Source organism: Colletotrichum karsti, assembly GCF_011947395.1.
Source record: "Colletotrichum karsti strain CkLH20 chromosome Unknown Scaffold2, whole genome shotgun sequence".
Classification (NCBI taxonomy): Eukaryota; Fungi; Ascomycota; class Sordariomycetes; order Glomerellales; family Glomerellaceae; genus Colletotrichum; species Colletotrichum karsti.
Genome location: NW_024065902.1, coordinates 1,810,056 through 1,821,099, shown reverse-complemented (window position 1 = coordinate 1,821,099; position 11,044 = coordinate 1,810,056). Strand labels below are relative to the sequence as shown.

Sequence of the window (11,044 nt, the reverse complement as noted above, 5' to 3'; positions counted from 1 at the left end):
CTGTAAATCTTGACGTCGCGGAGACGTTCTCCATCTTCCTCCAACTCGGATAGTCCCCTTTCTCCATCACCCGTATCAATTCACTCGAACACCAACCTCTGCGTCCTCGATATCGCTCCTTACGCTTCTTTGTAACGCCGCCGCCTCGAATTGCTCCAAACAAGCAATCAACACACACCGAAAGATTTCTTGTCTCCCCTCCCCCTCCTGAAAAACCGCCGTAAGTCCAGCCGGACCATCCCCGCCTAGACCGCCGAAACGATCGAGACGACGATATACTAACACTTCCACCCGTCCAGAAAATGAAGCTTCACTACATCGGCGTACGTTTTATCTCGGTTTCCAGACAGATGATCTATATCGCGACGTTCCCCTGACGATGCGCCACGCCTTCCGACGCAAACCGCTGACGCCATGCGCTCTCGTATAGATCCTCCGCAACGACACCAAGCCGGCCGTCGAGCTGTGCAGCGAGATGGAGTTGTCGGCTTACTCAAGGTTCACAAGAAGTGCGTCCTTTTCCCTGCGAAACGAATACAAGCACAAAAGAAACGACATCGCCTCAAACACAGCCCGCAGACAAACATCAGGAGACAGACGAGTGCAACAGCTGACGGTCTTGCGCCCCCCGCGATAGATAGCTACGCCGAGTTCATGTCCCTTTTCTCCAAGAAGGTCGCCGAGTCCACCCGTCCCGGCCAGAGACAGGACATTGAGGAGGGCGACAACACGTTTCACTGCGTCGGAAGGAGCGAGGGTATCTGTGGCGTGTAAGAGGAACCGGCCATGCCGGCAGTGTCTTGTTTGAGGCGTTCCGTCTCTGCCGGTCTTCTGGGGAAAAGTGTCGTGCTGATCATCGCGGCAGTATCATCTCCGACCACCAATACCCCAGTCTAGTAGCCCACCAGCTTCTCTCCAAGATGTACGTGCCAAGCGCCCGCCTCTGATCCTCATGCGACGCGACGATGTTAACACCAGTACCAGCGTCGACGAGTTCCTCACCAAGCACCCCCGCTCCACGTGGGCCACCGGCGAACCCAAGCTCGCTCTCCCCGAGCTCAAGGAGTACCTCACCAAGTACCAAGACCCCCAGCAGGCCGATTCCATCCTCAAGATCCAGAAGGAACTCGACGAGACCAAGATCGTCCTGCACAAGACCATCCAGAGTGTGCTGGAGCGCGGCGAGAAGATCGACGACTTGGTCGCCAAGAGTGACGGCCTGAGCTCTCAGAGCAAGATGTTTTACCGTGAGCCCGCCCCTCATCTTCACTCGGTGATGGTCAAAGGTGCTGACACCCTCACAGAACAGGCAAAGAAGCAAAACTCGTGCTGCGTCGTCATGTAACTAACGCTCGCTTCTCATCATCCCAAACCGCACCACCTCGTCCTCATCCTCCTCAATTTTGGTCGTTTCATGTCTGGCGTTGGCACGTTTGGACTCCTTTTCAGCATAAACGCTCGCTCCGGTCACGCTCGCTAGGTTCGTAAAGGCAGAACGGCATCTATTCTGCACAGTTGGGCTTTCCTCTTTTCTGGAACCATTCATCCTCGGTTGAAGGAAAAGCCCGTGTTCATATCTTCCGCAACGGTTATGTAGTGAACATGAACCATAGTTCAGGAATAATAGAAGTTTTGTGTAAATGCCTAGGAGGGGGCCGCTTCTTTGGTCTTGTGGCTATACCGGAGCCCTGCCGCTACGACGCTCTCGTTGTGAGGGTAGATACGCTGCGTAGGCGTCCCCATCACACGAGTGCTCCTAGTTTACAAACGCGTGGGCCTAATACAGGAGCTCTCATCACACATGTTCACTTACATAGTAGGAAGTCATGTTGTAGAAGCCGGTAGCACGATAGTTGTGATATCATGGGATCTTACACTACTTAGAAGACCAATGGCCACAAAGTAAGGTCTGATCACTTCCTAGGCAGGCAAACCTCATGGGCTTCCTAACAACAAGATTCCATGTAGCAATCGGGCATGTCAACGATGGACTCGACGTGCGGAATAGCACCGTTGATGACGCTGACTAAGGGGCGGCTTGCTGAGGCCATCCCAGCCCATGTGTGGTAAGCCAGCCGCCTCCGTCGCGAACAACCCAACTTTAACTCATGAGTGTGGTTCAACACCTCATCTGTTTGCTGAGTCACGCCCGAAAAGCATCACTCAAACTCTGGGCACGGTTCGTGGAGAGAGATGGTGTTCGTATAAGAATTTAGGCTTTAGGATTACCTACTCCCAAAAGCTTCTTCCATTCATGGATACTCGAAAAAGATATCGGACAAATCAGATTTCCCATCCATTATGCACGCCCACGCCCCCCCAAGGAAGAAAAAAAAGTACAGAGCAAGCTTCGTTCCCCCCCTTTCCATAGTGGTATCGACGCAGCAACACTCTCTAGGTGCAGTAAACGGGACAGTGAACAGCGATTCCACCAGCGATTTGTCCAAAAGTCGCATTCGTGGATCGGTGAGTTTTTCTTTTGGCGAAAACAAAGAGACCCGCGCGAACCGCTCCAGCTCCGGTAGATGACACAAATGAAACACGGTGAAAGCTCCAAGCATAACGACCTCGACGCAAAAAAAAGTGGTCCTCCAGAGTAATAGGGTTTCGAGAATGGAAGAGTTGAAAAAGGGGTTTGTTCAATAAGACGACGGGCCTAGGCGCCATCCAACGAGTGGACGAAGGGAAATGTGTGGTAAAAATGTCCATGGGAAGAAGATCCAAGAAGGTCGTAAATGTAGTGTCACATAAAGGACGTAAACGTGAGGACGAAGGCGGAGTAGGGTATCATTCCCCTTCGACAATGATGCGTTCGCTCTTGCGGTTCTGCGCAATCTGCTGCTCGAACGTCTCACCGGGACTGATGAGGGTTGGCGTGGAGCTCTTGGTCGAGGACAAGCGCTCGTTCCTACCGATGGTGACCGTGTTGACGTTGACCGGGCTCCTGACGCCGGGGCTGCCGCCAGTGCGGTTCACCTGGGTCTTGAGCGGTCGCAGCATCCGGCGTTGCTGCCTGGAGATGCTGATCTGACGCGCGATGGAAATTTCCACTGCCGCGCGGAGGGCATCGTCGGGCTCTGACCCGTCAAAGGACGGCTTGGTAACGTGCGTGTGTCCCGAGGACACGGATGCGGGCGAGCGATCCTTCGCGCTCGGGGCGGCGCTTGAGGGAGCGGTCGAGTCGGAGGATGTAATCATCTTCCACTCAGGCTCGTAGATGGTCGGCTTCAGCTGCTCCGTCAGGTGAATCTCTTCAGATTCCCGGTCATCGGTGGGAGAGTCGAGGAAGAGGCCGGACTGCTCGGGGCCGAAGGCGAACCCGATCGGAACGTCTTGAGGTGCCATCGTTGAGTCCGGAGTCGCGGCATCAGCTCGAGCAGCCTCGAGGTAATAACGGGGCCGGGGAGGTTCAAAACCGGACCGCGATGGGGAAGGGAATTGAGAAGGGGACGTGTGCGAGCGGTGACGGGGTGACTGAGGCGGGTTATTGGCCGTCTCCGAAGGCGTCGCCGGAAATAGTGACAGTGAAAACGCTGGTGATCGGGCGGGTTGCGGCGATGTCGCTCTTCTGCCTCTCACGCGCTCCTTCTCCTCCTCTTCCTTCATGACCTGGTCGTTTATCGTCTTCAGTCTGTCCAGCGTAGCCTGCCGCCTTGCCAAAAGGGCAGATGACCCTTGCTGTTGTTGCTGCTGTCCGTTTGGCCCTTGCGATCCCTGCGGTTGCCCCAGGACATTACCGAACATGACGCTATACCGCTCCATCTTGATGCTCGGGATCTCAACGTCCAAGAAGTTCCCTGCCGGCTTGGTGGGTAACGCGGGTACGTGCATAGACACATGCACAGGCGCCGAGATGTCCGACTTCTTCACCCTCTCCCCACGGGTCGATCGCGTTGATGCCATTCTGCTGAGCAGCTTTGGAGGCTTCGACTCTTTCGGGCTTGGAGGTGCTGGCGGAACCGCCATCGGCCCTGCTGTCTGTGAGCGTACTATGGGAGGCTTGTTTTCCCCTGGCCTTCGTTCGGTGTTCCGTCTTCCCAAGTCGGTCGCTTGGCTATTCGGCGACGTGTTTTCGAAATCTGTTCTGCTGGCTGCGGGTTGTTGGAGATTCATCGGCTGTGAGATGGCGATGGGTGACGATGCAAGTCTCTTGCTCTTTGAACGCCCGAACAGCTTCCATCTTCCTGACTTTTGCTTCGGCGCCGGCACAGGTTCCGCGACCTCCTGCTGAGTTGGTTCTGGTGACGCTCTAATCATGCTGGTACTCATATTCGACGCCTGTGGTTGCCAATCGTTTCTCGGGGCGGGTGGCGGCGATGAGAATTCGGGCGGAGGATGAGTAGGACTTCCAATAGCCATGCCAATCGCAATCGTTCCCATGTTACTGTCCATCGAGTCCGGTGTTTGCGTCCTGACTGTAAATGTCCGCGCCGGGGAAAAGTCGCCGGGACTCTCTACCGGGGATGCTGGGTTGTCCCGTATCGGGATGTGATATGATTTGTAACCTCCGCGGGCCGACGAGTGAGGCCTGATGTACATATCATCCTTGGAAATTCGTCTGTCTGCAAACGATCTGAAGCTGGCGGTGCTGGCGTTATGAGGGGAGAGACCTCCGCTAGTGCTCGGCCGCTCGGCCATTGTTGACGATGCCTTGGAGCGAGGAGGAGTAGGTAACGGACGATGGCGGTACGTGTTGCGAGCTTCGACGGCAGCAACGGCGGCGGCGGCGGCAGCACCTTCTGAGGAGAAGGAGGGCACGCTCTCGTTTTGTGAGAGGCTCGAGTCTTCCTTGATCAGTTGGAAACTTGACACAAGACCCGGCTCCCCCAGGACGGGGGACTCTGGGCCGTGCGTCTGCGCACCGGGGGCCCCTCCACCAGTCCTCATGCTCTTCATAGATCTGGAACGGTTGACCAATTTGAACATGCTCCTCTAATGGTGCGTAGAAGGACTTCGCAATGCTAGCGCCTGGCCGATCCTTGTTGACAGGGCTAGAAAGCAAGTAGCCGGGCTGGCTGCCCAGAACGTGGAGCGGGGTGTGAGGTTTCGAAAAAGGAGATGATGAGAAGCGCTTTGCAGAACTAGCGGGCGGGAGTCTTGGTCTGCGGTTTGTTGGTCTTCGTCGTCGCAAAAATGAATAAGAAAAGAAGAGAATTGGTTGGTAGAAAAGGTAATTAAACGAAAAGACCGAAGACCCGACGAAGAGAAGAGACCCGAACCCCCCCCAATGCTGTACCCATAAAGTGTATGCAATGAACAGGAGATGATCCAGACTGGGGGCCCCTTCGACTTAACTTTACTTTGATATCATTCACTTCGCAGAGTCGCCTCTTTCACGGCCGCCCGACCCAGCGGGCACAGCGGCCAGAGCCCAGAAGCTGTTTTCTCCCACCCCCAGCACGCGACTCGCAACTTTGTCGCCTGTTTGAGATTGATAGGACGGATATTCTAGGGGGGGCTGATCAACACAAGGATGGCGAACCTCCCATCCTGTTCATGGGGTGGTCTGTGGATCAAGGGTCCCGGTCGTTTGTGAACGATAAGTCGCGTATCTTCTGCGGTCGAGTGGAGGTTGTGCGGTTTCGTGTGTCAGACTAGCGAGAACTGTAGGGAAGACGGCGGCGAAGCATGATTAACGGAGTCGTCAGCTGCATGGCCATTGCATGGCATGGGCGGCCGAGAGGTCCAGAAACTCCAGACAGTCTGATTTGTTTTGACACTGCCGTGCGCCCAAGGCTGGCCGAAAGAGGCTTGGGAGTGGAAGCAGCAAGTTGGCGGCAGAGCTCGGGGTGGCTCTGGTTGAACAGCCTCCGCATCGCGGCATGTTCTTGTCATCTCCCGTCTCCATCGCCACGGCGGCTGCCGGCAAGTCGACAATGTCGTTCTGGGTCTCTCGTCATGAACCTCATCACAGGCAATTTGAGTTCAAATTGACGACGCCCACATCCTGACGGTGTCCTTGTCGTATCGTGCCGTACCATGCCGCTAGAAAGTGAGGGATTCGAGAAGGATGGAAGAAGAGGAGGGTCGCATCCGTGCTCGGTCTGCGGGACATCCTTGGAAGGTTGGGTTACCCCGGCCCGGGGAACAAGCCTCAGGGTCGTCCCTGTCAGACCGCACGTCCTCTCGCCGCGGTTACGCCTCGACCGCTACCGCTCAAGCTCAAGCCCAAGCCTCGATGCAATCGATCCGCAATGGGGCGCCACAGCTTTGCGACGGCCGACCGTTGACGTCGACTTACTCGTCTCCATGGCAAATTTAAGCATCCGGGATCCGAAGATGACCTGGTAGGCAAGAAGTCCGTATCGTCCGTCGTCCGGTCCACGCTGCGTCGCCCAACGTTCTTCACCAGGCTGAAAATTGCTTCATTTGAAGTTCAATTTCACAGCCGATGCAGCCAGCGAATTAGAGCAACACGACGTTGCAGTCGCGGATCCTCTCCCGCGCCAAAACTCGTTAATGACGCCCTGCCCGCGCATACTCCGATCCCCCACTCTGACATCAAACGGGTCTCTGGTTTAAAATGAAAGGATCAGAGACATCGTTGTTCAACCGGCTTCCCACCAACCACGGGGCACAATCAGGGAAATAACCTTCTCAGACAAGCTCAACCTGCCCAGCGTGACGCCAGCGTTGTGCTGTGTAATTTCTCAATTCTTGGAGACTTCCACCGCTTGTTGTGTGTTGTTGTCATGTTGGATCCATTGCCGTGCATGCTTGCAGCTGCCTTGGTCTCGCTGGACGGGCGTGATTCCCCCATTGTGTCTGGCGCCGCCATTCACTCAATGAGGACAACATCAAATGAACAGCGATAATGCGACCGATTCGCGATGCCACGTACGCCACGGTGGGTGGACATACTCGCGTCGTCAGGAACCGCTGAGTGAGTCCGATGAAAAGCTGCCGTCAGCATCCCAACGACCTGTGGACATACGGCCCTTTGTGCCCTCGTCTCGTATGCGAGGAGTTGACAGGCAAACCGTCCCAAAATAAGCACAATCCGACTGCGTGCATTAAGAAGGTATCGTATTGAAACATAGTTCCCGGTAAACGAAGTGTTATTGCCATGGACGCCGAATATTGGGTGAGGTTGTTCTCGGTCTCTTTCAGCGGTGCTGTACGCTCGGGCCCGTCACTGCTGACAAGCACTTCCTTATTCCCTCAGTCCACCATAGACCCATAGTCGCATCATCTGTAGGCCCTGAAATGACATCAATGGATCGCTGTGCATCTGAGGACACTACGTGACAAGGCTGACGGGTTCTGAAGGAACTAGGAGTCGTAGGGAGTTGGATGATGCGGCGAGGCTATCCAGCGACGTGGTTTCATCTGTCTCGTCTGGGGTCGACAGCCGACTGATCGTCTCAAGATTGCAAATCCACGGGATCTGATGTGGCCAGAGCGTAGAAGCAGCCCTGCAGATTGTTGATAAGGAAAAGCTCCGACGTTCCAGTCGCTTCCGATATCGTTTATCAGGTCGATGAGGGTGTCAATTGCCCCTGAAGGCGCCCTGGCCAAACATGCCCTGGCCTAGGGAGGTCGCGTCCCTGGTCGGCCAGGAGGTCGAGGAACACAAGAAAGCCAAACTTGTTTGACGGTGAACCAGAACCGCAACTTGTGTTCCCTAGGTTCGTCTGAAGTGGTCACTCGGTTGTCGCTTTGGCTGTCGATGTGGTTATGCCCATGTTCTCGCCGCCGCACGCATCGAAGCCGCTCGCTTGCAGCTGAACGTCGAAGCCAGGGTTCCGTCCGAGATGCTGCGTACCTCCGCCAACGTGCTTCACCGTACTTCCACCCGTTTCTCAGCAAGTCATCCAGCACCCTCGCAGAGACCTCCAGTCAATGTCAAAGTAGAAGAATCTGTATGTATTGTGATTATTGTTGCTATCGATCTCCTCACCGTGGTCGTCTTTGCGATCACTAATGTTGTTGTTGACAATGTGTTGGTGCTTGCGTCGTGGTGCTTGTCATTGCCCTCGTCCCTGTTACCGCGGTATTGTCGTCGGATTCATAGTCGTTGCTATGCTTACCACAGCAAACACTGGTAACCAAACAAGCTGGAAGTCAAAGGCAGGTCCGGGGCCTGATGGGATGACAAGAGGATCATGTTGGATGAGGTAAGGAGCGTTGTTGCGGAATAAGCGTAAAGCAGCCCTAGCCGAGGATCCATTGTTGACAGTGTTGCATCCCGTTGATTACCTATTTCTGGTAATCAATAAGAAGAAACAGGCTGTCCGGCCGCTCGGACAAGGTGGCAAGCGTCTGAAGAGGAAATGGTTTAGGCCTTCCGGAAACACTCTGTCGCTGCAGCCCAGAACCCAGCGGGTTGCGGGGATGAAGAGCGTCTAAAAAGATCCGGCTGGTTGGAGGAAGGGCAGGCCGGGACCAAGCTGGAATGAAGACATGACATCCAACGGAGGGCGATTTGTGCTGGGAGCGGACCTCCGTCGTCGGTGTTCTGATAATGCTCGATGCAGGCTGCGTGCAGCAACATCGAACCCAATTGTGAGTTTATTTTGCACATTGCAGGCTCGGCCGGCAGTTCGAATGTCTTGGCAGTGATTGCCCGTCTGGCTGCTCGGCGTGGCTGGTGTGCTGGGGATCCGGCTGTGGCTCAGATTCATGCCTAGGTGCCGTCGTCTGGGCCGGGATCGTGGAATCGGCGAGGAAACTGCCGTCACCGCCTGCAGTGCTGCACTGTGTCGCAATGGCCTCGTTCACACAGTCACCCCGCCATCACGTGATGGGATTTTCTGGCGGGGCAAGTTCCGGAAGTTGAATGAGGGTGAGGGCCGTCCATCTCCTAGCGTCCGCTAATTACCACGGCATAGCAGTTCTGCTAACGTAAAGCAGGGAACCGTGTTGCGGTAAGATATTGGCCCCAAAGGCGGTGATGGGAAGACCCGGCTGATCATGGAGACCGACCGAGCTTCTCGCGAGTGGATTTCCCAAGGGGAAGAACGGAAGGTCGGTGAACAGCATCAGCACCTCTGCTCGGTAGCGAGGCTGATGATGACGATGATGACAATGAGGATAATGGTCGACCCGGCCCTATGGTATAAAACACATATGCCAAAATATGATCGGATCAGGTACAAGCCCGCGCGCCGGCTAGCCGCTTGCTCATAATGTATCCAGGCGCATGAATCCAGGGACAAAGCAGCGGCGCCGGGAGTGGAAGGGGATAGAAAGACTTGTACTCGCCTAGCAAAATCGCGCTGAAGAACGTACCCCTCAATTCATAGCGGTGTACCCCGCCCGGCCCGCTGGACCTGAGGGGCATGTCAGGCACGAAGTTGGAAGGGGAAACAGAAAGATCAAACTTGCAACATTCACACAAACCCCCTCCATATCCCACACCGCGTCAAAGCTTGGGCACCGCATCCTTCGACAGAAGCTTCTTGTCTCTTTTTTTCGTTCCGTATTTGCATCAGCGAGCACCCAAGTCTCTTTCCACTCCTTCACCATGTCGTGGCAAGGTAAGCAGTCATCATACTCTGGCTCTGGCGGTGGCGGCAGCAACAGCAGCTATCGAAAGAGCCCATCCCCGAAAAACCCCACCTTGGCGGAAACAGAGAGCTAATCGTTGAGTCTCGTCACAGCTTATGTTGACACCAGGTAGCCGCGCACCAGACCTTCTTCCATCCCACGACCGTCCCGTTACGAGTGGTGTAGGAGGTACACAGACATACACAAGAGACTGACATGCGTTTCGCAGCCTCGTTGGCACCGGTCACATTGACAAGGCCGCCATTATCAGCATCGCTGGCGACAGCACGTGGGCGTCGACCGCTGGCTTCACGGTATGTCGGCCTCTAACGCGAGTTGCATTGGTTGTCTTGTACTGATCGCCTCTCGTTATCTACTCAGCTTGCCGCCAACGAGATGAAGGCCATCTCCGACATTGTTAAGGGAGATGCCAGTGCCAAGGACAAGGCCTTCGCTGATGGTCTGTACATCGCCGGAGACAGATTCGTCATGGCCCGCGCGGAGGATGGCACCATCTACGCACGAAAGGTTGGCTTCCGACTCGATTGTGAACACAGACCAAGGAAATTCAGGCTAACATCGTCTAGGGACGTGATGGCATCGCCATCGCCAAGACCAACCAGGCCATCCTCGTCGGTCATCACAACGAGAACCAGCAGGGCGGCAACGCCAACCAGGCGGTGCAGAAGCTCGCAGACTACTTGGTCGGTGTCAACTACTAAGAGTGTGAACGTGGAAATGGCGCAGGGCGGGACGGGGCTCCATCTCCAGGTGCCCCAGGAGTTTTACCGTGTGCGAGGCAGGCTGGGCATCTCGCTCCCACACAAACACACGACGAGGATTTGACATACGAATCGACGAATACTAGAATAGCAAGACTTACCAATGGCGGAATCTTTGCTTAGCCACGGCTACGCCCGGAAGAGAGATCCTGAATCATGCAAGTGTCTCTGAATCATTCAGTGCTCGACGTGATCCAAGCATGAATTATAAGTGCTACTGCTTTCGTACAGTCATTATTTCGATCAACCCTGGTACCTCTGCCATGGGGCAGTCTTTTGGCCCATCATCGAACGCACTTTCGCATATGTTACACAATCTCTGGAGAGATGAACACGCTCAACCCAAGCTCGTGAATCCAGCTGCGCCGTTTTGTGGTATACACACCGTCTATACGCTGTCCCATTCCGAATCTAGCGCCCAAAGTCCCTTTATGCGCCGTAACATCATATTTGGTCTGTCCCGTGATAATCCTTCCAGAGGGCATTAGACAGGCAGCTCAGCGTTCCGTCGACCGACACCAGACCGATCAACCGCGACCCCGATGTATGGGCCGATGACCGGGATGTTTCGTGCAAAGGCGGCAATCGTTCCCAGGAAATCGCCAAATAGGACCATGATTCCGTAGAGCTCGACGCAGAAACCGATCAGTGGCCACCGCAGCAGGATCAGAGCAAGACCGCCAAAGAAAGCCGCCGTGCCCTTTGCCTTTTGTTTCCGCGCGAAGAACAAGAGCGTCTTTTGGGGACCGATGATTATTGTGAGGCCGATCAAG

The 11,044-nt window shown here is 55.2% G+C and overlaps 3 protein-coding genes across 3 annotated transcripts; 2 read left to right on the top strand and 1 right to left on the bottom strand.

The window, feature by feature from the left end:
- Positions 1 to 414: 414 nt before the first annotated feature.
- Positions 415 to 1,345, top strand: CkaCkLH20_01057 (synaptobrevin; the record flags this gene model as incomplete). Its single annotated transcript, XM_038883777.1, has 5 exons — positions 415 to 509; positions 573 to 770; positions 866 to 922; positions 985 to 1,247; positions 1,305 to 1,345. The coding sequence occupies 5 exons, from the start codon at positions 415 to 417 to the stop codon at positions 1,343 to 1,345; spliced, it is 654 nt and encodes a 217-aa protein (XP_038751372.1).
- A 1,442-nt stretch (positions 1,346 to 2,787) lies between these two features.
- CkaCkLH20_01056 (uncharacterized protein) lies at positions 2,788 to 4,926 on the bottom strand (the record flags this gene model as incomplete). Its single annotated transcript, XM_038883776.1, has 1 exon — positions 2,788 to 4,926. One exon carries the CDS (start codon positions 4,924 to 4,926, stop codon positions 2,788 to 2,790), a length of 2,139 nt encoding a protein of 712 aa, XP_038751371.1.
- Positions 4,927 to 5,822: 896 nt separating this feature from the next.
- On the top strand, positions 5,823 to 10,211 carry CkaCkLH20_01055 (profilin; the record flags this gene model as incomplete). The annotated part of the gene is made up of 4 exons (XM_038883775.1): positions 5,823 to 5,869; positions 9,719 to 9,803; positions 9,871 to 10,017; positions 10,077 to 10,211. 4 exons carry the CDS (start codon positions 5,823 to 5,825, stop codon positions 10,209 to 10,211), a joined length of 414 nt encoding a protein of 137 aa, XP_038751370.1.
- Between the last annotated feature and the right edge of the window lie 833 nt (positions 10,212 to 11,044).